General features: G+C 37.5%; 7 protein-coding genes and 1 pseudogene across 10 annotated transcripts; 7 read left to right on the top strand and 1 right to left on the bottom strand.

The window, feature by feature from the left end:
- Positions 1-86: 86 nt before the first annotated feature.
- On the top strand, positions 87-5,601 carry wapl (cohesin release factor wings apart-like). Its single transcript, XM_088040052.1, has 10 exons — positions 87-469; positions 1,755-3,082; positions 3,134-3,382; positions 3,460-3,924; positions 3,973-4,195; positions 4,246-4,361; positions 4,417-4,516; positions 4,567-4,737; positions 4,787-4,977; positions 5,029-5,601. The coding sequence occupies exons 1-10, from the start codon at positions 304-306 to the stop codon at positions 5,170-5,172; spliced, it is 3,153 nt and encodes a 1,050-aa protein (XP_087896178.1). The 5' UTR covers positions 87-303; the 3' UTR covers positions 5,173-5,601.
- Positions 5,602-5,860: 259 nt separating this feature from the next.
- LOC148172480 (amidophosphoribosyltransferase-like) lies at positions 5,861-7,818 on the top strand. The gene is made up of 4 exons (XM_088040054.1): positions 5,861-6,157; positions 6,211-7,175; positions 7,231-7,467; positions 7,519-7,818. Exons 1-4 carry the CDS (start codon positions 6,012-6,014, stop codon positions 7,662-7,664), a joined length of 1,494 nt encoding a protein of 497 aa, XP_087896180.1. The 5' UTR covers positions 5,861-6,011; the 3' UTR covers positions 7,665-7,818.
- LOC148172479 (translocon-associated protein subunit delta pseudogene) lies at positions 7,731-8,671 on the bottom strand (annotated as a pseudogene). The gene is made up of 2 exons (XR_015770301.1): positions 8,526-8,671; positions 7,731-8,446 (listed from the first exon to the last, which is right to left on the bottom strand). The product of XR_015770301.1 is annotated as a translocon-associated protein subunit delta pseudogene (transcript).
- Positions 8,672-9,038: 367 nt separating this feature from the next.
- Positions 9,039-9,810, top strand: LOC148172478 (translation machinery-associated protein 16 homolog). The gene is made up of 4 exons (XM_088040057.1): positions 9,039-9,080; positions 9,133-9,209; positions 9,260-9,543; positions 9,590-9,810. Exons 1-4 carry the CDS (start codon positions 9,078-9,080, stop codon positions 9,784-9,786), a joined length of 561 nt encoding a protein of 186 aa, XP_087896183.1. The 5' UTR covers positions 9,039-9,077; the 3' UTR covers positions 9,787-9,810.
- A 54-nt stretch (positions 9,811-9,864) lies between these two features.
- mtm (phosphatidylinositol-3-phosphate phosphatase) lies at positions 9,865-12,905 on the top strand. The gene is made up of 9 exons (XM_088039946.1): positions 9,865-10,079; positions 10,136-10,228; positions 10,559-10,768; positions 10,816-11,076; positions 11,123-11,338; positions 11,390-11,905; positions 11,953-12,160; positions 12,212-12,393; positions 12,527-12,905. Exons 1-9 carry the CDS (start codon positions 9,957-9,959, stop codon positions 12,647-12,649), a joined length of 1,932 nt encoding a protein of 643 aa, XP_087896072.1. The 5' UTR covers positions 9,865-9,956; the 3' UTR covers positions 12,650-12,905.
- A 76-nt stretch (positions 12,906-12,981) lies between these two features.
- On the top strand, positions 12,982-24,000 carry LOC148172476 (uncharacterized). 3 transcript variants are annotated; one of them, XM_088039944.1, is made up of 14 exons: positions 12,982-13,169; positions 13,762-13,908; positions 13,960-14,181; positions 15,478-15,945; positions 15,998-16,215; positions 16,280-19,460; positions 19,672-20,301; positions 20,366-20,569; positions 20,627-21,062; positions 21,253-21,447; positions 21,973-22,293; positions 22,356-22,492; positions 22,553-22,691; positions 22,741-24,000. In XM_088039944.1, exons 2-14 carry the CDS (start codon positions 13,816-13,818, stop codon positions 22,944-22,946), a joined length of 6,450 nt encoding a protein of 2,149 aa, XP_087896070.1. In that variant the 5' UTR covers positions 12,982-13,169; positions 13,762-13,815; the 3' UTR covers positions 22,947-24,000. The 3 variants fall into 3 exon arrangements, with proteins under 3 accessions (XP_087896070.1, XP_087896069.1, XP_087896068.1); XM_088039943.1 differs by having other exon boundaries at positions 22,535-22,691; XM_088039942.1 differs by having other exon boundaries at positions 20,366-21,062; positions 22,371-22,492.
- Positions 24,001-24,181: 181 nt separating this feature from the next.
- LOC148172475 (pyrroline-5-carboxylate reductase 3-like) lies at positions 24,182-25,944 on the top strand. Its single transcript, XM_088039295.1, has 5 exons — positions 24,182-24,428; positions 24,480-24,733; positions 24,784-25,002; positions 25,051-25,262; positions 25,310-25,944. Exons 1-5 carry the CDS (start codon positions 24,308-24,310, stop codon positions 25,377-25,379), a joined length of 876 nt encoding a protein of 291 aa, XP_087895421.1. The 5' UTR covers positions 24,182-24,307; the 3' UTR covers positions 25,380-25,944.
- On the top strand, positions 25,853-27,246 carry LOC148172474 (uncharacterized). The gene is made up of 4 exons (XM_088039294.1): positions 25,853-25,944; positions 26,195-26,570; positions 26,620-26,838; positions 26,888-27,246. Exons 1-4 carry the CDS (start codon positions 25,898-25,900, stop codon positions 27,158-27,160), a joined length of 915 nt encoding a protein of 304 aa, XP_087895420.1. The 5' UTR covers positions 25,853-25,897; the 3' UTR covers positions 27,161-27,246.
- The last annotated feature ends 84 nt before the right edge of the window (positions 27,247-27,330 follow it).

The following is a 27,330-nucleotide window of genomic DNA, read 5'->3' as shown; positions in this document are numbered from 1 at the left end:
GCTGCAATCTAAATATGCGCTAATTGTGACTCATTACGAAGACGAAATCATGTCAATACGTGCCATTTAATAAAAATATATGGCCGTACATCATTTGACGAAAATGGCGAAGTGAACTAATTTTAAGAAAATACAACAAAATGCATTGATAAAACATCAAGATTATGTTATGGAATTTTGGTAGAAGTAGTGTATGAACCTATGGAATACAAACAAGATGTTTTGTTTTGTTTGAGAGTTGAAATTTTAGCAGAATGTTGGGAAATGTTTGAGTGATATGTACATTTTAGTTAAGTTTTAAAAATGTCAAGGGGATATGGAAAATATCGTCGAGGAGGAAGTTCACATGCAAGTTTCCATTTTGATAACCTCTTCAAGGAGAATGCTAACAAACCATCTGCGGCGAAGTCAGCCGCCACTGTTGGGAAATGGGGTATAACCTCATTTACTTCCATCAGGACCATCAATGGTGAGTTAGGATTATTTTTTTTTTATATGGAAATGTTTTACAGCTTCGTACGGTAATTTTTGTACCAGCTTTATGTACAGTTTAAGTTTTTTAGCATTTGCTTCTTGGTTTATCTCTTGCAGTTTTCACTAGAATAATAATATGATGGACTTGAAATTGCCAACAAGTTGTCTGTTCTATGATACTTCACTTTGTTATTAGACAAGGCACTTTCCTCTAAAAAAAGGTGTCCTCATGAAAAGAAAGTTCATAATATTCCAGACATTAACAATTGCTGGGTGCCTTCAGATATAAAAACGTATACAGTTGAGAGTAAAACTTGAAAGTGAAGCTGAATTTTACTGGATTTCAAGACATTTGTATATGTATTTATGTCTTTATATTATCCCTTGCACCTCAGTTGACTATCCATTGTAAGTTTATCAAACAATTGAATTCGTTTAATTGTGATTAAACAAATGTTTTTGCAAACTTTTTACACAATTTTTGATTTATGGCCCTATTGAAAACGATCAGAACAATGCACACACTTATGTTGTTGCAATTTAAGAAAACTTCTGAAACAGCAATAAATTAACGTTTTTTTTATAAATTTATGTAACAAAGTTAGATCGATTTCTTATGATTTTGGATCCGTGTGAGGTCATACGTACGTATTTTATAAGAATCGAATTTGTTATTGTTAGTTTTATTTTGTTATTCAATTTTATATTTGTTTTCTTGACGTCAGTGATTATTGATTTGTTTTGATTTTTTGTTGGGCGTGTTTACTACGAAGATTGCAAGAGTAATTTTACATAAAAATTGGCATTGTTTCTCGGAGCATATTCTCAATTTCAAGAAGGTAGCAACATGTTAATCGATAAAACGTGATTAAGTTAATCAATCGAAGTTGTTACTCGGTATGGCAGTTTGACTGAATTTTTATTATTTTCTGGTTTTTCGATATTTTGACTTCCTAATAGCGCTATTCATCCAGGCCAAACTGAAAAGAACACATTAAATATTTAAAAAAATGGTTCTTTGTTCAAACAGAGTAGAACTAATGGTTTATTGGTAACACATGACAACTGAGTGGTAGTTTCATGTACATAAACCTATTCAGCAAACATTATTGTAACTTTTAATAAATAATAACATAATAATACACTTTTCGTCAAATAAGTTTTCTCTAAGCGAAACATGCACGCCGTCCCTTAATTTATTTACGCTTTTACTTATGATTTTTGGCAGTATTAAAGTGCAGGACGTCGCTATTGATAAGTGTCTTCCACACCACTTGCAGGTTTGCCTCGTGCAGAAAATGAGAAACCCGGCGCTCCCGAAGGGGACAACACCCCCAAACCAAAAAAGTTCTTCAAAAGTCGCAATACGGACCCCCCTGATCTATCATCCTCCTACAAAGCTTCTCCTGACATGACGTATGGCAACGTAACGAAGAAACTTAAGGTCGCGAATGATGCAACAGAGAAGACTACGAAGAATGTACCACGTAAATTTTTTTCGTCGAAAGGTAACTCGCCCGAAAAGACTGTACTAAGTTCAAATGTAAATAATTCTAAACGAAACGAAACAAAACCTCCAATAGTTTTAAGGATATGTAAAGGGAAATCTCAGTTAGTGAACGATTCGGACGAATCGGAAAGCACGCCCACACCTTCCAGCACCCCATCTACTTCAAGTGCAACTTCCCCAAGAGCTCTCAGGGATAATTCCCAAAGATCACCTAATTGCCGGATCACCAGGTCAGCGCGACGCAGCATGCAGCAGGATCCAAGCAGCAGTCCGGCGCCCGCGGACACTCCAGGCGAATTCTCGTTGTTTACTTCACCAAAGCAAGATATAGATTTGTCACCAGAATATATACCAGCTGAAAGATATGAATTGGAGAGGAGAGCCATGTATGATAATCTCCTCCGACCCAATTCACCCGGGGAACCAGCACAAGAAGGCGAAGAAGGTTTTGAGAACAAAATAGACATCGTAGATAGCGGGATTTGTGTAGAAAAAGAACCCGAAGAAGACAGCAAAGACGAACAAGAGTTTTACAAAAACGAAGACAGTGAAGATAAAAGTCAAACTGAAAGTTTTCTTAACGAAGACGAAGAAATGAGCAAAGAACCAGAGCCTGAAATAGTAGAAGAATCAAAACCAGTGGAAGACGTAGCGATTAAAGATTCCATTGAAGACGAATGGGACACGGATTCTGAAAGCAATAGTACAACAGCTGAAGAACCAAAAGCCAACACTGAAGATTCCGAATCCGTGATTGCTACTACTGAAGAACAAAAAGAAACCTCTGAAAATAAAGATGACGACGCTGGACCTCCCGTAAAATTAGTCATATCAAAGAAGAAAGGTAGCATATTTAAAAGCAGACCTTTAGTAACCGATGTGACTAAAAAAAGACGCGCGTTATATAAACACAAGTGGAGTGACGATAAAGATGCTAATCAAAAGCCTAGTGAAAACCCATCAAGTAATAACGCCGGTAGTTCAGTGTACGATGAATTTGGATTTAATGATGACCCTCTGACAAGGGTGACCACCGGTGGAGCTGACGATGACAATGACGGCGTCACTAGTATAAAGTGCACAAAGGGTGATAAAGGGGTAAGACATTAAATAAGTGCGAAGGAGTGGAATACTTACGTTTTTTTGCAGTATTATACAGTCGTAAGGAATGTCAAAAAGGCTCATCAAATTCAAGAAATTGGAGAGTTCCAAGAATTCAACGACGATGTCGAATATATTCTAGATGCCTTGCAGGATAACAATCCTATTAGTACGCGATGTTTGTCGGCTATAACTTTAGCATCAAAATGTATGGTTCCTGCCTTTCGGATGCACGTGCGAGCTCATGGGACAGTGGCGAAGTTTTTTAAAGCTCTTCATGACGCCACTAAAGATCAGGTAATTGTCTTATTTTGCAATCTCCGAGAGATATCAATTATAACTCTAGAAAATTAATTATTTTCGTCTATTTTCAGAGCCTCGGTTTGTGCACGGCGACAGTCATGTTCGTCCTAAGCCAAGATCGCCTTAATATGGACTTGGATCGCGATTGTCTGGAGCTAATGTTAAATCTCCTCGAATCAGATGTCAGCTATCAGCAAGCCCTCGACGTCTGCGGTTTGAGTTCCGCACAATTAGAGAAAAACAAACAAAAAGTAAGAGAACTATGCGCTGAAATTCAAAGTCAAGGACACGCAATGCATTTGAATCTCGACAACATCACCGTCGGTCAACTGGCGATGGAAACACTTTTGAGTTTGACGTCGAAGAGAGCCGGAGAATGGTTCAAGGAAGAACTTCGCGAGCTGGGGGGATTGGAACACATCATGAAAACGATATGTGAGTGCTGTAGACAAGTTTCGGATTATGTGGTGTCATGGACGGATGTTCTGTTGGACAAACTTCGAAAAGTAGACAGATGCTTACGAGTTTTGGAAAATGTATGTTTATATTCCGCTCTAGTTTTTTTTCTTAATTTTTGATTGTAGGTTACACATAATAATGAAGAAAATCAAACGTACCTGTTAAAATATAATGAAGGAATAATATTAGATACACTTGTTAATTTGTATAAATTATGTGATGGCGAAATACCTCTATACCCAGTGACTGACATTGTGGATAAAGAGTCGACTGGTACTATAATAAGGGAGGCTCTTCTTGTTACGTTAAAAGTATTAATAAATTTAACTCATCATTTCAGCAAGCAATGTAAGTTCGTGCTACTGAAAAAAAAAACAGTTTTATGTGTCTTTTTTTAGCAATGGGAAGCACATTGATTGGGTTAAGACCCGGTATCATTGAAACCAGTTTACATCTGCTGCTGCAAGTTCCTCTTTATATCCCCGAACAAAAAAAGTTCGAACTAGGTGTCCTGGTAAGCTTTTTGTTAGCTTGTGAGTTTTCACAATATCCAAATCTCATTATTTTAGGTCCTCATGTTACTAATTAATTTAATACAAGACAATGAGCCTAACAAGAAATTGCTGATGGATGCTAAAGCGCCATCCAAATTGGAGAGCATTTATTCCCGTAAGTTACTCGATATTTTACGTTAAAAATTAAACAGAAAACTACTTTAGGAGAAGAAAGTGCGGTAGAAGCTCTAATCGCTCAATTTTACCACTGGGAAGGCTGTGCGAAAATTGCTGAAAAACGCACGAACGCTATTTTAGACGGAGAAAAAGATGCCGACAGTGCAAACGTAGCTTACAAATCAAACGAAGAATTCATCGAGGAAACAGTTGCGAAACGTATGTTTCTATTTCCTATCGTATACTCGTTATAACTTCTTTTTTTCAGTACTCCAAAAAGCTGGTACCCACATGGAATACACCTTTTTAGCTTCCTACATTGTTATGCTTGCTGGATTTTTAATAATGGACAACAAGGAGTACCAAACCTGTGTCCGTTCGTTTCTAAAAGGGAACAATTTCACTGACATGGTGGAACTTTTAAAGAAATTTTTTAATTTCATGAATCTAACAGCATCTGTAAGTTGCCGTAATGCTTATTGGGGATTATTTAAAATATGCTCTTTACAGACTGAAGCCTCCAGCGTGTGTGCGATTAAAGCAACGGAAAAAGTGATCAAGTTCTTGGAAGAATGTGACAGCCCTCCACCTGAACAACCAGAGAAACCCAACTACACGGAATGTATGGATCTTAGTTACACAATGGCACACTAGCATTTATAAACATGTAAAAACTATCAGTTTTGGTAAATTGTAAGGACTTTTGCGGATCGGGAAAGGAACACAAAAAGCACCGTTGGTAGTACTTACTGTTTACTGAAATCACTAAAGTAGGTTGAGAAATTTAAAAAAAATAGTCATATTAAAATAGTTGAACTTAGATTATTGAACTGAAATATATTTCTTACTTTATTTTAAAATATATTTTTGTTTTTGTTAGTATTATTATGAGCTAGATTTCACACAATAGGTCTATTTTAAGGTTATTTTATATTTTTATCGTGTCTACTTTATTTTCGCAATTTTATTGTGTATATATTCGACTATTGTAAATGTTTTAATTTATTTCTCTATTGTCAAATCAGCTACTGTTATTTGGATTGTTTAATATGATGTACATAATAAATACTGATACTTTTTAAATTCGAGATTTTTATTATAAAAATTTCAATTTTTCCTACGAACCAAAATTAGAATTTCAAATTTACCGCTTTACATTTTTAGGGTTGTACTTTTTTATTACCCTATCTTCTGCACCCGCGAAATTTAAAAAGTCGAATTTGTAAACGCGTTTTTCCTAAAATGGTATTAATATTTAGAGCACATTTAATTACTTGGTAAAGAAAGTTTGCTCAACAAACGTGGATGCCGATGATTTCCTTGAAACTGCTTAAGAATAAGTAAAATAAAATAAAAATCACGACTCGCGTCAAACGTCAAAACAATCAACAGGTGCGTTTTAACCTAAATTTTCCACGTGCCAAAACAAAACCCAACCAAATTTAATTCAATCAAAATTTAACTTGTTTGATTTAATTTTATTATTCTGAACAATGTCCTCGAATGTTCGCGACGAATTCGCAACGGGTTTAACCCACGAATGTGGTGTTTTTGCGGCAATTGGCGGTATGGATTGGCCCACAAACAATTCGGAAATAGCTCAAATAATTTGTATCGGCTTGGAAGCTCTTCAACACCGGTGAGTTCAAAGTTTATCTTGAGACGTGACAAATTGCTGATAATCTATAATAGGGGTCAAGAGTCATGTGGTGTGGTTACCAGTGACGGCAGCAATGATTTTCATATTTACAAAGGCATGGGTTTGGTCAAGAATGTTTTCAATAAAGATAACATTACAACTCTGAAAGGATCATTAGGAATTGGGCATACAAGATACGCAACAAGAGCAGCTTCAGCTGCAGTGAATTGCCAACCATTTGTTGTGCATTCCATGCATGGATCTCTAGCAACTGCTCATAATGGAGAACTTGTTAATTGTTCGAGTTTACGCAAAACGGTGCTAGACCGAGGAGTTGGACTCTCTACTCATTCTGATAGTGAAATTATCACACAAGCCTTATGCCTCATTCCTCCAGAAGGTGAAGTTAATGGTCCAGATTGGCCCGCCAGAATCAGACACTTGATGCAGTTAGCTCCTTTGAGCTATTCTGTCGTTCTACTGCTTAAAGATCGAATTTATGCCGTTCGTGATCCGTACGGCAATCGCCCTTTATGTCTGGGCAAAATTCTTTCTTCTAATTCCGATGAAAACGCACCTCCTGAAGGCTGGTTGGTTTCTTCAGAGTCGTGCGCTTTTTTGACCATTACTCGCTATGTTCGTGAGGTATTACCAGGCGAAATAATTGAAATGACTCGGCAAGGAGTACGCACAGTGGATATTGTTTCTAGACCGGCTGATAAACGATTGGCGTTTTGCATTTTTGAGTACATTTATTTTGCAAGACCCAATTCTGTCTTTGAGGGCCAAGAAGTTTATTCTGTGAGGTCTCAGTGTGGACGGCAGTTGGCTATTGAGCACCCTGTGGAAGCCGACATGGTTGGGTCAGTTCCGGAGTCCGGAAATGCTGCTGCTTTTGGATATTCTAAAGAGTCCAATATTCCAATGGGGGAACTGTTGACGAAAAATACTTACGTTGGTCGGACTTTTATCCAACCAACCAACAGACTGCGTCAATTAAATGTAGCTCTGAAGTTTAGTAAGTAAAAGAGAAAAAAATTAAGTTAGAAAAAAAAATTTAATGTTTTTTTTAGGTCCCATCGGAACCAACGTCAAAGGCAAAAGAATAATACTAATAGACGACTCCATCGTAAGAGGGAACACAATTGGACCAATTATTAAACTGCTCCGCCGAGCTGGCGCCAAGGAAGTCCACATCAGAGTTGCAAGCCCTCCACTTAAGTATCCCTGTTACATGGGCATCAACATTCCAACCCGAGAAGAATTAATAGCTAATGATTTGGATTCAAAAAGCTTGGCTAGTAAAGTTGGTAAGAATGTCAAACAACCGGTACAATTTTTACTTGGACGAAATTGTTTAGGGGCTGATAGTTTGGAATACTTGAGCGTTGAAGGACTGGTGAAAGCTGTACAACGCAACATTGAAAAGGGGGCTGACAGAGGACACTGCACCGCTTGTCTCACTGGCGAATATCCGGAGCAAATTCCTAATGAACTTGAATGGTGAATTGTTTGAAGGCTTCATTTTTTCAGTATTTATCATTTAGTGTTTTATTGATTCAAACGAGTGCTGGCCAAGTTTTTAAAAGCCACTTTATTTGAACATTGAACTACATAATGAGATCATTTATGCTTTCATACAGTACTTTTTTAGACATAAGAACAATCAGATACTATTAGATATTAGATCTAACATGACAGTATTATGTGACATTCCTGAGTATTCTTAAAAAAACCTATTAAAAACATTTATTTTTACTAATAAATAAATAAATTAAACAACATGTTTGATCATATTCAAATTACGCCAACAATTTGGACCGGAAATGCACCGCGTAATAGCAAATAATTAGTGAAATTGCAACAGCTAAACATTCACAACTGATCCAAGGGCCTTTGTAAGCCCCAGGATGATTAATTATAACACTACTAAAAGCTGGTATTACACTCAAATCTTCTCCAGCTCTGTGGGCTTTCCTCAGGAGAGTATACCCGTCATCATCATAAATATTAATGCTAATATCACCTGTTCTAGCATGTTTAACGTCTTCAGTCCAGCTAATCTGGTACCTGCCATCTCCAGTGGATCCAATGGGTTGAATTATTTCACCCATAATAATGTACAAATTTGGAGGTGTTCCTGATGTACAAGTCACGTTAAATTCCGAAATATAGCCAATGTGCGTAAGGATTGTAGCATCGTCAGTCGTGTAAGAAGTGGATTTTATTTCAGGATTCTCGCATGTACTCAGAACTTGAGAGACGGAAAATAGGAGGAAAAGAAGAGCACTAATTTGAACCATGTTGGAAGGAAGTTTAATTTACAATTTTAGAAAAGACCATTTAGTTGAGGTTAGGAACTACTTACGTAAAAATGACAGCCACTAGACATCTGTGGACATCTCTGCCAAACAAGCAACAACTACCATGCTCATATTTCCCGGAAATTCCGGGGGGCAAATCACCGGAACTACGACAGATAATAGAAAGAAACGGTTTTCGCCACCGTTTTTCTCACATTTCAAATGCTTGGAGGTCGGTTTTCTATATTCCTAATTCTAAAATTCAAATTTTTCAATTTACAATGTGAGATCTCTTTCAATAGACTTTTTTTTCTCAATTTTGGAAGCTTCATATTTCCGGAACTTTGGCAGGTAGTTTACGTTATCGTTTTTCTCAAAATCCGATTTTACGTATCCAGAATTAAAATGAAATAATTAAATACGATCACGTGATTGTCTAACTTTTCTTAAAAATTATTTCTTAAAATGTTCTTAAAAATCCATTTCAAAAGCGCGCTTCAAAGTGATTGTGAGAATCGCAGCGCTTGCGCTCAATGCGATCAATTCATAACCTATTCTGTGTTCATAACAAAACCAAGACAAAACCTCAGTGCCCACGTTTTTTTTTGTAAGTTAAAATGGTTTGTATCGTGTTTTTTCATGGAAATATATAAAACCTTAGGAACATTTCAGACAAAAGTGAAAGATTTGGTGAAGTGCAAGCACCCAAACAGTCGAAAAACGAACGCATTGGTCAAGCAAATAAAGAAGTAACAATTAAATAGCATTTATTATAAACCTTAATCTTTATGATTTGTAGGACTAAAAGTCGTGAAAAGTCGAAGCAGTCAAATAATATTAAGTTTAATGTAATAGGAGAGAAGTTATTATGGTTTAGGGACAATCTAGAATCAGACACTACTGATCCTGAGCGAGTTTTACAAATTATTAATAAATATTTGTCAAGATTTGAAGAAGAACTGGAACAAATTAGAATTAAACATTCCATAGGTAATCGTAAAAATCGACAGCACGCAAGTAGAGAGGATATTATTAACTTGACAATTAAATCAGAAAGAGAAGAATTCAACACTTGTGGAATTGGTAAAATGATTACAGTGAATGTCTTGGTATTAATTGTCTTTTTTAGAAGTCCCAGACCTGTTGTGTCCAAACCAATTTGAACTTTTAAAACAATGGAACGGTGAGCTGCGTTTTTTACCTAAATTTAAGCTGAAGCGATACAGCAAAATCCAACTTGAAAAATTAGGTCAAAAAACTGACAATATTGGGACCATACAACCTCAAAAAGGACATAAGACACAAGTAGCAATGGATACTAATTAAAATACAACAGATCTTTAATTTGAATTTTCGTTTTATTTTCCCCATCAATAAAAAGTGTGGTTATGTTACGATCATGATGACATTGACAGTTGTCATTTTTTGACATTTTAAAGTGACAGTTTACGATTGTGTAAAATGTCAACAAAAATTTAATAAATAAATCCATAATTATGATCAAAAGAGCAAGTGTAGAGTTGGTGGATATGGATAGCAATAACTATGGGAAAAATCTTACTTTGGACACATTCAGGTCAGACTCAAAATCTAACCTAATAGGTTCAAAACAAGACACGGTAAGTAAGCTCTCATTGCGATGGGCTTTTTATACTAAAAGTATTACATTTATTAGACTAGTTGGGGTAAAACATCTCCGAGTAAGAGTTACTGTTCGTCGAGTTCAACGTCCACCGAAAATGTAGTGTCAACGCTGGAAAGAAAAAAGGTAATTTCAACTTTGAGCAAAATACTTCAAACCACTTATACTAATCATTTTACTGTGGATAAGTTTATTGAAAAAGAGCAGTAATAAGTGTACTTTTAAATCCATTTCTTTGATATGCAGTTTAAATGCAGTTACATCTGATTGAAGCTAAAGGTCATAATATGAAATGTATTATTTATACATGTCTGACTCATAACATGTATTGAAATATCAAGTTTTACTCAATTTATATCATCAAAGAATGTTGAACTTTGCCAATAATCACTGAAAACTGAATGCTGTATATCTAAATGGGAATTTGTAACATTCATACTTTTACACATTTTTAAGGCGACATCTTTTGAAAGCAATGCAGCAAACCGTCCCGACGACCCCCCTTTGCTTCTTGGAGAAAAAGTAACTGGCCAAGCCAGAGACGTAACATATCTTTGTCCATATTATGGTCCAGCCCGAGGTGTTTTAACCGTCACTAATTACAGACTGTATTTTCGTTCTGCAGATAAAGATACGCCAAACATAATCGACGTAACTTTAGGAGTCGTAAGTTGTGTCTATACCAATTGAATATAATTGTACACTTTAAGTAGGTATCACGTATTGAAAAAGTCGGTGGTGCATCATCTCGTGGTGAAAACGCATATGGCATTGAAGTGTTTTGCAAAGACATGCGTAACTTGCGTTTTGCTCATAAACAAGAAAATCATTCTAGAAGAGATGTCTTTGAGAAGTTGCAACAGTTTGCGTTTCCACTTTCTCATAAAGTTAAGCTGTTTGCGTTTGAGTATTCGGAAAGTTTTCCGGAAAATGGGTGGACCATCTATGAGCCAATCGCCGAATTGAAAAGAATGGTAATTATGGTATTATTTCAAACGTTTTTTTACACTTTCCGTTAAGGGTGTCAACAACGACATGTGGAAGATTTCAAGAATAAACGAACAATACGAAGTTTGCGACAGTTATCCAGCAGTGTGGGCAATACCTGCACAGGCCACGGATGAAGAAATTAAAGCTGTGGCCAACTATCGTAGCAGAGGAAGGATACCTGTGCTCAGCTGGATCCATCCAGAGTCTCAAGCGACTATTACTAGATGCTCTCAACCACTTGTCGGGGTATAATTTTTTTGATCACTTAGAATAAACATCAATTTTAAATTTTTGAAGGTAAGCGGCAAGAGGTGTCGTGAAGACGAGAGATACATTCAATTAATAATGGACGCCAATGCCCAATCCCACAAAATGTTTATAATGGATGCGCGGCCGAGTGCCAACGCGATTGCTAATAAAGCGAAAGGCGGTGGCTACGAGTCAGAAGATGCCTACCAAAATGCAGAGCTCGTATTCTTAGATATCCACAACATTCACGTAATGCGGGAATCTCTTAGAAAACTGAAAGAGCTCTGCTATCCTAACATTGAAGAAACGAAGTGGTTGTCCGGTGTGGAATCCACCTACTGGTTGAAACATATAAAGTGTATCTTAGCTGGGGCTGTTCGTATTGTTGACAAAGTTGAAAACCATAAAACTTCTGTTTTGGTTCATTGCTCCGATGGATGGGATCGTACAGCACAACTCACGGCCTTACCCATGTTAATGCTCGATCCGTACTATCGTACTATTAAAGGTTTTGAGGTACTGATAGAAAAAGAGTGGTTGTCTTTCGGTCACAAGTTTCAGCAGGTATTCACGTATTATTTATGTTTTGTTTACTCATAATTAATTTTCAGCGGATCGGACACGGCGATGATCACCACTCAGACGCTGATAGATCGCCAGTGTTTCTTCAGTTTATTGACTGTGTTTGGCAGATCACACAACAGTTTCCCAACGCTTTTGAGTTCAACGATTACTTTTTAATAACTATACTTGACCACTTGTACTCGTGCAGATTTGGGACGTTCTTGTGCAACAGTGAGAGGGAAAGAGTACAAGAAAGTAAAACTTCCCAGGATTTCTCAGGTTTTTATTAATCTGTGGTTATTGTAGAGCTTAAGGAACAGACGGTCTCTTTGTGGTCGTATACCAACAGTCAGTTAGATCTGTACAAGAATCCGTTGTACTGGGCTAACAATACTCAACAGAGAGTGTTAATTCCGATTGCAAGTATACGGCATATCAAATTGTGGAAGGCTTATTACTGCAGATGGAATCCTAGTATGCGAACTCAGGTAAAATTGTCATGATATTTAATAGAGTTTTTTTGTATTCTTTTTATTTTACGTTGATTAAATCATTAACTTTACAAACTTTAGCATATTCAGTTTCTGGGCTTTATTCATAGAACAATTAATTTTGTTTTAGGATCCTGTGTACCAGAGAATTAGAGAGTTACTCATCCTGAAAGAACAACTGGAACACACAGCCGAAGAATGCCGCAAAGAACAACAATCACGAATGGCAAGAACGAATGTTACGCCCGCATAGTGTTTGTGTGACTATATTTTTTGTAAATAATAGAAATATGAGCACATAATTTAATTTTACAAAGTAACAGTATTACGTTGTAATAATTTTTTCTAATAATTTGAACGTTTATTATATTCAAGTGAATTATCAATGTTCTGTTTTTATAAGTTTAATAACTTTCCTAAACCATAATGTAACTTTATATCCACTGTTGATAAAATGTATCTGTATCGTATTATCAGTTTGTTAACAAATAATAAAAAAATAAAAATGAGATTTGTTGTTCAAATTGGCGCTTTCTGCGATCTGTGAAACGTTAGTACAGTTCACGTATGACAGATGGCGCCACTACAATAAATAGAAGTGACGTCATGTATTGATTAAAACTGCCGTAGTCGGCGTACGCCATTTTGACTTAAGTGAAAAAGTTTACGTATAGTGGCAAAAATAAGCTAAAATCTGTGATCATCCGTCCCTATTTTCGTTTTATCGGATCTATTTCTTGTTGATTACTGTTTACCCATTTGGACGGACCAAGGTATACCTTTATTTAATGGTTTAATTTTTATACGTACTAGATTTCATAATTCAATGTTTTCATTTTGATCGCCGATTGAATGAATTCTGTACCGTTATGTTGAAATAGGTTTCGCATTTTTGGCTCAAATTTAACATTTTGGGGCCAATTGGTACGTTTTGTGGTTGTAATTAGTCATTTAGATGGTTGAAATCTCGGCAGTGTTCGCTTTTGGCAGATAGCTGGGGTTGGGCTAGTTATGCTTACGTTGAGTTCTTTTGTGTTCGTTTTCGTGCAATTGTCAAATTGTGCTTTATTATTGTGGTGAAGTCTGAAGTGTTGAGGTAATCGTAATTTATAGCTCGCAAGTGAGTTCAACAATATTGTTGATAGACATCACCTTGACGTTTAGAATCCTTCGCGATTATTGCATACACCATCCAAATATTAATGTGCAAATCAACGCTATAATTGACAGATTAATTAGTCTTCAATACAACACCCGTGACCAAACTTCCGTCAAATCTCTCATGTCATATCAATCGCAGACGTAGTAAATAACCGCTTCGTTTACATTCACCATTCGTCTCACGTTTCCGTCTTTTTCTTAAAGGAAAAAGGTTCGTTCGCTGGGTCCTGAAGATCTAAATGGTTGCGTGCAGACAGCATGTCTACTTTGCCAGGTCTGGCCTCCAAGGGGGAGAAATCAAAATCAAAGTTCCAATCGTTAGACATAAATAGTTTGTATAGAGTAAGCAGGGTAAGTACCGACTCTCTTTGTTGTCCTCGAAGGCTTTCGTTGCTTTTTTAGGGTGAAAATTTAGAAAAGCAGCAACAAAAGAGCACATTCACTTACAAACATGGCATGCAAAGTTTGGGAAAGGTGCCCAATGCACGTAGGGCGCCAGCCAATTTACCTTCTTTGAAATCTGAACACAGCGGAACTGACGCATCTGTACCTCTAGTACCACCAGGCGGACCAGGATGGGGAAAACAAGAATCAACGTCTGGAACTCCTACCACTTCCTCAACGGTAGGTCCTTGATTTTAATGACTAATACCGTTATTCGTTTTTCTTGTTTCTCACGCGGATTTATCATCATGTAAATTTGTTTTTGTTTTGTTCATTAGTCATCAATGTTATCATGTGTCACACTCAAGTAATGCATGTTTGTACGCGTTTATACCCTAAAAATAGACTATTTGGCTAATTGTTTAAAAAACCTAGCGCTGCCTGGTACTGTTTTGTGATTAATGGAAATGTCAATTATCTGTTTCTGTTTATTGCATACTGAACTTCATTTATACATTGAATATTGCTTTCAGAACCAGGTCAAGCATTATAATAAAGATAACACTTTTTTACAATACTCTTATCTCTTTGTAAGTGAAGAAATACATTTATTTAGCAGTTATTTATTTTTTGTGGTGTCACAAGTAGACATCATTAATGGGGGGGTCAAATGACTGAGCAAATTGAAAATTACAAAATGTTTCAGAACTACGGTCTAACTACGACTAAATTCATTGACAATGAGTCGTGCACGGTTTTTTTTTATACCTGAGAAGATTTACTAATGGTGGCTGCATATATTATAAGCTATAATTTGGAAGGTTTCATCATCGTAATACGATTGTACATTTTTTTCTTTTTGGTGGATGCAATTTTTATTACTTACAATAAAAAACGCGACAATTTCAGTCACTTTCTATTTTTTATACTTTCTCATTTAGAATTAAGGTTTGGAACGTATTATATCAGCTTGATTCTGCTGCAAAAACTACAAAGAAAAAAATGTACACTGAAAAAGTTTTAGCGTGAATGACATAAATGGTACTTTTTTAGACGACTAACTTCATTAATCTTATAAACAGCTTATCGGAATAGAAGTAAACAAACTTATTATTTATTTTATGACTTTAAATTAGAATCATCATTAAAAATAACTTCATACATCTTACCAGCTCCTTTTCGGTTTTTTTGAATTATACAGCTGAAAATGTTCGTTCTCTAAGAAGCATTTAAAATTTTTAACTAGTGAAGATGAAACCGCTAAGACTATTAATGATATTTTGCTTTTTATATGTTCAGCAATTCTTGGAACTTTCTCTTACAAATGTAAATTTAATTTGACAATTGCAGTGTGCTAGACGAGCAGAGGTCAGTGTCTAAATCGGCCTTTATACTCTTATAAATTAAGGGGGTCATTAAATTATGTGCAATCATAAATCATTTGATTCATGTTCGTGCATGATAATACTGCCACGTGTAGTAACAATACAATTTGAACCAAGAGCATTAGAGACGAAATAATGTAATTTTTTGCAGACAACTACAACAGCCTCAACTCCAAACAGTCAACCTTCCCCACAGTTGAGTTCTCATCAAGCTGCAATTGCCCTTCCGGTGACCACAACAATACCTCCACCGAACAAACATGCACCTCCTTCTGCTACGCCTGCTACCACAGACAAGTCATGGAGTGCCGTAATGAGCGGTCCAGATTCCACACATCCTCCATTATATCAGAGTCCACAATTTCAACACGAATTCCCCAGCTTGTCCGTTGGAGATGGAGGCCCCACACGTACTGGTTCCGATGCTCAGTACACGCCAGGGCTAAGTCTACGTCCTCAAACAGAGGGCTCATGGATACAGGGTGGCGCACGACCAGGTACCGAAGGTCCTCCACGGAGCAGCTCGGTCCCCTTGGGTGCCCCACCACAGCTAGCGGCCCAGGTCGGCCTGCCGCAACAACCGCTACCTCCGCAATTTCGTGCGGTCATGCCAACTTTTGTAAGTTACTCACTGGTTTCTACCAACAGTCAATAATTTAAAATTTTGATAGATGTACAAAGGTAGCTTCCCTGCAAGTGGAACTGGTGCTCCAACTCAAACTCCTCCTCCGATGAATGGACGCAATCGACCAGACGGTCGTCTACCACCGCGAATGGTGGATCCGGACGAGATTACTCCAAGACCCATCATTAAGGAAGAAGAACTAAGTCGCATGGATGAAATTGATAAGGACATGGGCTGGACCGCTCATGACGATATTGACTACAAGTAAGGCTCTTTTTATTTTCTTTTGTTTCGATGTTCTAACGTTTTGTTTTTTTTTTTTTCATAGTCAAAAACTGGCATTTAGTGATGACGAATCTACGGAAAAGAGTTCTAAGAAAGAACCAAAAATGACCATCACAACCGCATCAATGGCTACCTCCGCCAACTCTACCACTACCGGTCAACAGAAGGATCACGAAAAGAATGAAACTCATCTGAGTGAATCTCAATCACGCAATTGGAACAGTAATTTGAATAACGCGAACCGCCAAAGATCTTCAGATGAGGAACTATGGAAACAACGTCGCCAACATAACAAAGATCTTGAGTTAACGGTTCAAAGAGCCAAACAACGCAAAGAAGAAGAAGAAAAGCGATTCAACGAGGCAACCAAGCAAGGGGCTGCTAAAAAACTAATGGAATTGGAAGAAAAAATGAGCAAACGTAATCGGGAAGAGGAAGGTGTTGGAACAATCAATCCGTCTGTAGTACCGCCGAAACCGATTATTCCAGCTGATATTCCTCTCCCTGAATTTCAAAGGGACAAAGAGAGAGAACGTGATAGTAGATCACGCACTCCAAATGATCCCAGCAGTGACGATAAAACTTCAAATTCATCTTCTAATCGTGAGAGTTCTTTCAGACAGTTAACTCAGATCGAAGGGAAAAACTTCACGCCGAGGAAACATATCAAAGGTAGCGACAGAGATCGTGACATGCGAGAACAAAATGGTCCGAGTTTTTCGAGACATTTCCAGAGTCAGTTACCGCCGAGATTCCAGAAGCAGAGAAATAATTCCAGTTCTTCAATGCAAGGTCAAATGCATTTTACCCAGAGTTACGATAATCGTTGGGCTCAAGGTGGTCAAGGTTTATCTAAACGACACGACAGTCCAGATCACGATTTGGATGACGACCGCAGAGATTATAAGAGACAGAGTTCGGAAGATAGTCACAGGAGTTCACATCGTTCCGATATGTCTCATAAATCGTCGGAGAATCGTTTTGCTGATGATCTCCACGACTATAGACATCAAGAGTACGATTACAACAGGAAAAACAAGGATGAAGATAAGTGGCAAAAGGAGAACGAAAAACGCAAACTGGATCATATTGGCGACGACTGGCATGCAGATAGACGTGACAAATATCGTGAAGAAAAAGACAGACACGAAAGACCTCAAAGGCCTGATAGTCGTGATTCGCGAGCTTCACGAGATTCGCGTCAATCAAGAGATCGCGATTCGGAGACAAGAGATCACATTGGATCCTGGGCTGAAGCCATGTTCGAACCCACGTATGAAGAGAAACGAAGAGAACACATTAGAGAAGATAGAAGAGTTGTTCCGGGGCCGATTACAAAGGAACGCATGGAAGCGGACGATATGAGGAATGAAAAACGCGGTTTAACACAATTAAAAAGGGGTCAGATCCCTGACAAGAAAATGTCGGAGAAAAAAGAGGAGAAAATACAAGAAGAGACCATGAACGAGCAAAGTAAAATGTCAGACCAAATCTTAGATTCTGGAAGCAAGGCTTGGGCGGACGCCATTTCTCCAAATCCTCTGGACATGGAAAATAAGTTCACAGATTTTGATAAGTCAAAAAATTTAAACACGGAAGCGTTCAAACAAGAAGACACAAAAAAATCTGATAAGTCTGACTCTGAGTTCAAGGACAAAGATGATAAGCGCGGTAACCGAAACAGAAACTACTCGAGTGGTAAAGGTTGGGGCAGTAATGAATATCATAGGTCAAATTGGCCGAAAAGACAGACTACACGCGGTATTCGACCTGGTGGTTCACAGAAAGATTTTCATGGGACTGATTCCGAAGGATCCATGGACGACATTAATACAGACGGTGCTACTTCGCTGAAAAGTCCAAAGACGATTAAAAAATCAGATAAAGATGACAAGAATAAAGAAATTAAACAACATGAGAAAACCTCGACTTTGGAGAGAAATAAAGAAAAGCCAGAGAACAAACGTGATAATTACGTTCCGAGAGGAGAACCCTCTAGACATGGTCGAGGAGGTGGAAATTTCAGAGGTCGAGGAGGACTTAGCAAAAGGATCGATGGATACGGTCCGCCACCCGCTAAAAGTCCGTTTGGCCATCACGATGACAAGGAAAAGAAACTGTCGAGTGATGAAAATTCCGCTGATATTCTCACTTCTGAGGATAAAGCAAAACAAAACCAACAAGCTTTATCTGCTGGAATTATCGGTAGCAACCGTAAAGATGCTATTAAAATGGACGATAAATTGAAAAGTAGAAAACCTGACGCTAGACGAGGAAAATCCAAAACTAAAATTGATGGTAAAAGAGATGAAGAAACAGTTGATTCGAACTCGGATAATTCCGATGATAAGGAAGGAAAAGGCATGAGAAAGTTGCAACAAAATAAATTAAACGCACCACGGGGTCCTTCTTCTTTGAATCAGCCAAGACGAACAAATGCTCCGCCACGAATGTCTGGAGACAAGAAACCATACGTCTCGCGAAGTGAAAACCAAATCCCTAGACAAAATTCAAGTGGAACGTTACGTTCTCAAAGTGCAATAAAGAAAGACGACAAGTCTACTGATCAAAATACTTTATGTAACGCTATTGCTGATATACCTTTGAAGAATAAAACCGACACTGAACCTGAAGATGGAGACGAGAAAGTTTCTCAACAGGGTGATTCCGACGGTTTTCAAGAAGTGAAAAGTAAGAAAACAGGAAAAGAACGTCTAAAATCGTCTGATGAGAAACCTATTAAAACAATCCCGAAAACAGACAAGGATGTTATAAAACCGGACCGTAAGATCAAAAGTAATGTGCCGTCTACTCAGTTGACGCAGCAACAGATCTCCAACATTCCGCCGTTGATGGCAACGCCCGTGAATCCGCCTCCTGTTTTGCCTCTGGCCAACAAGAGTCAGTTTGAAAGACCGCGTCAGAGCAAGTTAGCTCCGAGGTTTGCTAAACAACGCGAAAACAACAGACTGCAAAAAGCTCAAATGCAGCATAATCTGTGTGACGTGAACGACATGAACAAAGTGAATCAAAATATGAACGTGTACGGTATGAAAGATCCGTCAAGTGTGGTGACTCCACTGTCAAACGCTTGGGATAAATCGTTAGGGACTCAGTTAAGAAGTATCGATTCGGAAAATGTACTGGGTGTTGCTGGAGACGGGTGCAAGGGAATGGATCACGTCCAATCGGTTAGCCAGAGCAACAGCCCAAGTAACGACAAGGTAATTGAATTTTATTGTAATTTTTTTTGGATTCATATTGAATAAGTATTTCTATGAGTAACATTGTTAAATTTAATGATGTACTTGTAATTTGTATGTTTTCTTTTGCTTTAGTTTCGTTTAAAGTTTGCGGTTGCTTTCAAACGTTCAAGTCGCAACTTGAAATCAGGTCATTAGTTAAGGGTGTACTGAGTTTGACCTTATTTTTCAGATTATCGGAAAAGGAAGTCAGTTACAAGAGAAAGCCCTCTTGGATGGCACAACTCCTCCCGTAAACACTATCATATTTGAAAACACGAATTTCAAGTCGGCTCCTGGTGCTCGAAATGCCCGGACTGACAAACCGCGTTCAAAGTTGGAAGAAGGCATCGATGGCTCTGTTGTATCAAGTTTCAACAAACCTATTTCAGATCTGCTTTGCAAGAGCGACAAACAGTCTGAATCTATACAAATCCCGCTCTCTTTCAAAGAAGACAACGCAGACATAAAACTGGATTTTTTTGATTCCGAGTTGTCTCATTTGACTGAAGAGAAAAGCTCGAAAAACTTATGCATGCCACGATCAATGCATGCGATTACTACCGGAAATAGTACGATTTCCACTGCCGACGCATTGAATTTTAAAATACAATCCGTGAAGAAGATGTGGGAAACACCAACTGACCATAACGTGGGACAGGAAGATAGCAATTCAAGCTTTTCGAGCTCGTTTGTATCGGATCCTAATACTCTGGATCCCAATGCTTTTGGTAAAGGAAATGATACTCCAGATGACAATCATGAGGGTTATAGTCCTTCACCTAATCAAGTTGCAGCAAACAATACGACAAATGTGTGTAAGGTAAGCGATATTTTTGAGTTAATTTTTACCATTTAATACATGTATATTAACATTCTTATTACAGGTAAAACCAACTCAACAAGTGTCTGGAGGTGGTGGTCAAGCCGTTTTAAATTCGGCTAATCACCAGCAACATTCTGGAATTATGGGTCCGAGTTTGATGGGCAATCCTTTGTCCCCACCCCCTTTACAACCAGTTATTGGTACTGGTGTGAATTTAGGCCAACCCCCCCAACAATATACCGCGAATCAGCACATAAGCTACCAAGTATGGAGTCATGGTAGCTCTATCAATACAATAACTGAACATTCATTTTTCTCACAGGCGGGACTTGGTGGCAACAATCAGTACGGCATTTCTGCCATACCGTCTCCTCCCACCGTGATGTACAACTCGACCCAACAAATACAACAAACGGGCTTATACGGACCATTCCAGATCGATCAATCTGGTGTTTTGGGTGGTCAGGGACGTTCCCAATATTCCCAGTATCCCAATCATTATAGTTTGGGTCAGACTGCCTCTAGTCCGTATTCTACGCAGTCCGTGTATTTGCAAACTCAACCTCATCATCCCCCTCCCACGGCCCAAGCGCCGCCTGATTTGTATCAAAATCTTAGCAATTATCGACTGTCTGCAACAGGACCGTTTGGACAGAATCAACAGTTGAATAATCCCACAACTGTACTCATTTCTTCTACTTCGAATTCGTTGATGTCCGCGTCGGTCAAACCTAGCAGTCAGCAGATCAGTGCGATTGGTAAGTAGACAATGTATTTAGGAAATAGTTCTGTTTGTTGGGTTGAAGAGCTTTTTTATGCAAACTATCAAATTTTCATTGCTTACAAATGTGATGAAACTGAACAAATCGGAATGTTTTTAAAATAGTCATAGTGATTATGAAAGCATGGCTTATTTTGTGATCCCAGAAATGTTTTATCTTTCAAAAGGTACTAAAGCTGGTGGAGTTGGACAGGCTTACCAGCAGCAATCCCAACAGAGCCAACAAGTTTATATGGCGTATGAGCCAGCTCTCCAAGCAAATTACTTGCAAAGTGCAATGCAGAGGGGTCCCACTGGTCCTGTACAAAACAACGTGGTTCCCGCTCTGCAACCTTCGTCATCTTATTATTCAGGATCTACAGGTACTGCCAAAGCTTATAATTCTTCGTGGAATTTACACTAATGTGCTTTTTGGGTTAAGCTTTTATTTTCTCTTTGAGGAGTATTTGTACTTTTGCGTAATATTGGTGTGGTGATCATTTAGTGTTAACTCTAGGACCAAAGTAATATGGACCAACTTATAGGCAAATATTTTTTTTTTTTGCAAGTATCACTAAATTTTACGTTATTTTGTGTATTGGTATTTATTTGAATCTTCAAAATAAATAACGTAAGCACACATTTTCCCCCAATCAATGCTTCTTTGTTTAATTAACCTTGTATAAGCCCGCAATTTTGTTTGAGACTTTTAATGTAATAGTTTTTCCATCTATTAGCTTTACTTTTTGTAGTTAGATAATTGTAGACAGTTGTGAAATAAAATAATTTTTGTAATTCTGTGTATTCTTTGGCATGCTTTTTACTGTGGTGTTGTGCATTCAACGGATAATTTTAAGCGTATTGTCAATTTCACATAAGCTAAATCCAGTTACTGGTGTAATTTATAGGTCAGACAGGGTATTTCCAACAACCTGGAAGTTCTACTATTCAGTCTGCTCAGTTACAGCAACATCAAGCTGGATATGGACTTCAAGGAAACGTCTTTGGTACCCACAATCAATCACATACTAACGCCGGATTGCAGAGTTTCAATTCGCATTTTTTATCAACTCCAATGTTAGCGGCAGCTATAAATGCACAACAGCAGTTTCGATCTGGCCTTCCAACACAATACATGAAAGGCCAGTCTATTGGCGATCAAACTGGTAGATCGCAACAACTCAAGAGTCCGGGAAGTCAAGAAGTTTTGTCTTCAGTCTTCAATTCCGGTAAGTTTCAAGAATTAAAGCTTGTATTTTTATTTGAACGCTCATGATTATGTTTTTTATAGTTATGTATTTCGTAGGTTCGCAGATTTCTTCGCCAAAATTAAGGCAAAACTGCAAACAGCCGCCGCCACAGCCCAGTCCGACTGCTCAGCATAAATACAATTTGTATCAAGGGGTGGGAAACCAACAGTCGGGAAACGTGAGTAGAGAAATATGGTTTTTTACTTCAGCTTGTTCTTAGTCTTCTTTTTATTTGCAGATGCAGAGGTACCCTCCACCGATCCAAAGACCCGTCAATTTCCAACAAAATCTTGGATCCGTTCAGCAAAACAGTTCTGCGAATCAGAAACACCGCACCAACTCCAATAACAAACCGCCGGCTCGACAATATTATCAAAGTGAGAATTGGTGTTATTGTGATAGTCTTGAGCTCATTTTATTTTTTAGATAATTCGATTTCGGCCCAGTCCGAGAAAATTGACGACAGTAAGCTGAACGACAACTCTCTGAGTAACAGCACCTCCAACAATGTTAATTCATCAGTTGCCAATAAAACCGTAATCGGAACGAGTTCTGCAAACACGGTGAACTCGTCCTCGGAAATTTCGAAGGACTCTATTAACATAGAAGAAGCTACAACTTTAAAGGACTAAGTGTTGTCTTTTGTTTTAAGCACTAAAAGGTTTTGTATTGTTTAAATGTGTTGACTATTTTCCAAATTTTGTACATTACTAATTGAAAAGAATCGCAAAAGTGTATTTATTTTTCCATTATATTAAGTATTGAGAAATTTGATTGTATTACTAATTAGTAGTTATTATTTATTGTTTCCTTGTGGTTCTGGGACTTTGTGACCGGTTTTTATTTCAATATTACATCTCGTGTACACCGACTTAGAACTGCTAGTTAGTTGTTAACATAAAAGTTTATGCTTTGCCTGAAACATTACTAGAAAGTTTTTTAAAAACATGTATTCTACATTTAAATGTACTGATGCGATGTTCGATTCAGTATACTAGCAAGACCTTGGTAGTTTTTTTACTGTGCTCTGTAAAAATTGTTATTACTGTGTGCATTGATCGCTTCAACAATCGCTCACGGTAAAATAAAACTTTGAGCTCTTTGCCGTACAATGCCGACGATGATTTGAGAGATTTGTGATATGGAATGTGTAGAAAGTAATAACGGGGCATTGAATAGGCAAATCTCGAATTTTGGTGAATGTTCTTAACAAGTCGGCCTCCAAAATGGAGCGCTTTCCCATTTCTCTCGAGATTGTGCGGCTACATGTCACAGAGTAGAGCTTGCCTATACATTTAACTACCTGTGCATAATTTTTTTATAAGCAACACAATCTCATTTAAGTAAGTTAGCTCATTTAGCAGTGTTAGTAAATCGTAGACAGCATGGAATGTATCGTGTAAATTATTCAAGTGAGTGAAAAAACTGCACTAATGTTTTATCACACAAACTCAAAGCTTTTTAAACCTCAGTGTTAAACGGAAATTCGACTGAAAAAGACTGCATTTTGAAAGTACATGGTGAAGTGTGTGATCTAAAAGACTTTGGATTCGCTCTTTTGTTTCTCTACCGGCATCAGCAAATTACTCAGAATTATTGACATGAAACTGTATATCCTTGGTTAAGATATTTAATTCTATGAATATTATTAATTCGTATAAAATAAATGGTTTAAATATAAAATAACACACGTTATTTCCTCAATTCCTTTAAGCAGTTGTCGATATTTTAATCTATTTATTACATGCAGTAGTTATTTTCTTTACTAAATAATTTATGTAATTTAAAATTAGACAGTAATTAACTAATTCTAATTCTGAAATGATGGTAGCTCGAGGCTCGGATCCTTTTTGGGCAACCGATGTTACGCCACTGGTTTAAAAGTGACCACTGACATTTCATCTGACATTGACAGCTGTGGTGGTAACCTCCAAATTTGAAGTAAAATTCCGAATACAAATGTGAATCTTTTTTCAAAAAATCAGCAATAAAAATGACAATAGCAGTAGATAAAACCGACAATTTAACTAAAAAGATGAAGATCCAAGAAACGATTGGTTTCATCGGCGGTGGAAACATGGCAAAAGCAATTTGTGAAGGAATGGTCAGAAAGGGTACTTCGCCTTTTATTGTTCTTAAAAATTGATAACAACATACGCTTGTAGGTCTCGTAAGTTACCAGCAACTGTACATTTCAGGCCCTCGAGAATCATCTCTTAAATATTGGTCAAACCTTGGAGCAAAAATTACAACAAAAAATGGCATTTTGGTGTCTGAATCTGACATAATTTTCTTGGCTGTAAAACCTCATATTCTTCCAATTGCTGTCGCTAATATTTACGAGACACTTCCGAAACCCGTGAAAGGAAAATTATTTGTGTCAATTTTAGCAGGCATCACTTTAGAAGCTTTAGAGAATGTAGTATGACTCCTTCACATTAATAGAGTGTTCAATAAGATTACTTCTAGTGCTTATCAACATTAGAAGGATCGCGTGTGATACGTGTAATGCCCAACACGCCAATGATGGTAGGTGAAGGATGTACTGTCTTCTGCCCTGGCCAAAGAGCAAGTGATGATGATATAGCGATTGTTAAAACACTTCTTGAAGCCTCAGGAGTTTGTCAAGAAGTTCCAGAATCTCTAATCAATGCAGCTGGAGCTCTAGCCGGCAGTGGCCCAGCTTTTGTAACCAAGTCCACCCAAAACTTTAACTAAATAATTCTTAACTTGTAGGTTTATTTAGTTATTGAGGCTCTTTCTGATGGTGGCGTAAAAATGGGCATTCCTAGAAGCATGGCGACACAATTTGCTGCTCAAACAGTTCTTGGCGCGGCGAAAATGGTTCTAGAGACAGGGAAACATACAGGGACGTTGAAGGATGAAGTTTGTTCACCTGGAGGTACCACAATTACTGGCATACATGCTTTAGAGAAAGGTGGTGTGAGGTAGGACAGAACACGGGGAAAAGGCAGAATTAGTGTTTTTTTTATAGGGGAGCAATTATGGATGCTGTTGAAGCAGCGGCGAAGAAATCCGCAGAATTGGGACAAAAGAAGACATAATTAATAAGACAACACAAACGTTATTGTAGTTATTTATAGTTAGGTAGAATCTCTAGGACTATTTTTGAGGTCCGCACGTTTTTACAATATTTATGATTTTTCGACGCGGTTTATCAATATTTCTAACAAAAATATTTAATAATATTGTATGTTTAATATAATAACGATACTTGTAAATATGGAAAGTAGGACAAGTCAGTGTCCGTTAATTTTCTAATTTTGTTTTACTGAAATTTTGCTTTATTTATTTGGTTTTTTTAACTTTAAGTTTGTGCAAGAATTCGCTGATACGTAAATTAAAAAAAATCACTTTGGGGTCCCCAATATTTTATTTAATAACATTAACTGGATTGTTGCAATAAACAAATTTGCTTAAAATAGTATTTTATTTCTTCAACCTCCGCCACTGGTGGCTACTAGACAGTACGTCGACGTCGAGACGTCACGCTGCCGAGTGTTGTAATTATATTTGTGAAGTAACTGGTTTTCATTGCGAATTGTTGTGCAATTAAAAGAGAATGAAGCTCTTCAATATTTTTCTAAACGTATCGAAAAACTGTTATTTGTAAGTATAACTCGAAGAAGAATTTTCACGATTATTCATTCATTTTACGAGTTCATTGCCATCATCATGTGGGTCTGAATAGAACGTCTTTTACAAGCACCTTCTGCAAAAACTTGAAAAGTTCCATTTTTGAGACTTATCAAAAAGTGTTTACTCGTATTACATAACATTTTTTGCTCTACCGGCACTGTTGCTTAAGATTTTTTAAGTCCTTGCTGTATTATTATGAATCGCTCCGTTTTTTTTACAGACAAAATGTCATCACAAGACCGCTCTGCACGAAAGCAACAACGAAAATAAAAAAAAAACTTGGTTTTATCGGGGATGGAAACATGGCAAAAGCTCTTTGTAAAAGCATACAAAGCAAAGGTCTAATCGACTATTCCCAAGTGTATGTGTCTAGTCCGTACATTCAGAATTTATGTGTATGGAAAGAACGAGGTGCAAATACCACAACGGACAATGTCGAAATTGTTAAAAAAGCGGACATCATATTTTTGGCTGTGAAACCACACATGCTGAACGATATCCTAAATAAAATTGTTGCCGAAACGAAACAGAATCCTGTGAGCGATAAACTATTTGTGTCAATTTTAGCAGGAATCACTATAAATGAACTAGAAGAGGTAATTGAATGACAAGTTTGTAAAGTTTATAACTATTTTAATATCATAGAAATTAGCTACTTTCAAAGGTTCTCGAGTCATTCGAGTGATGCCAAACACCCCAATGGTAGTCGGAGAGGGTTGCACAGTATACTGTCCCGGACAAAACGTCACAGAAGAAGATCTAAGCATTATTAAGTCTCTTCTTGAAGTAACTGGAGTCTGTGAATTGTTACCAGAAAAAATGATCAACGCTGTCGGAGCTATATCTAGCAGTGGTCCAGCATTTGTACGACTTTTTTTTTATTTCACGGCTCCAAACTAAACTTTTTTTGTAGGTTTATTTATTCATTGAAGCTTTGTCTGACGGTGGAGTCCGTATGGGTCTTCATAGAGAAATGGCTACGAAATTTGCCGCACAAGTAGTAATGGGTGCTGCCAAAATGGTACTAAACACTGATAAACACATGGGAACTTTGAAAGATGAAGTTTGTTCCGCGGGAGGGATGACCATTGCTGGAATATATGCATTGGAAAGAGGAGCTGTGAGGGGTCATGTAATGAATGCAGTGGAAGCAGCGGCCAAACGAGCAGATGAGCTTGCAAAGTAACGACAGGATTTTAAAGAAAGGACAAAACTAGACAATAAAAACAAAACTCTGTTTACTGTAATGTTATTAAAGTTTTTTAAATGCCAGTTTGTTTTTGTGGCAGGAAATCAACTCTTTACTTTCTAAAAAATATCTCAAAAGCACAGGAAGTATGTCACCCCCACCTCTAA

The sequence above is a fragment of the Gnatocerus cornutus genome, chromosome 6 (genome assembly GCF_029298725.1).
Source record: "Gnatocerus cornutus isolate USDA-ARS CGAHR chromosome 6, icGnaCorn1.1, whole genome shotgun sequence".
Taxonomy (NCBI): Eukaryota; Metazoa; Arthropoda; class Insecta; order Coleoptera; family Tenebrionidae; genus Gnatocerus; species Gnatocerus cornutus.
Note: the sequence above shows the minus strand (reverse complement) of the source record. Positions and strands in the feature narration are given on the sequence as shown.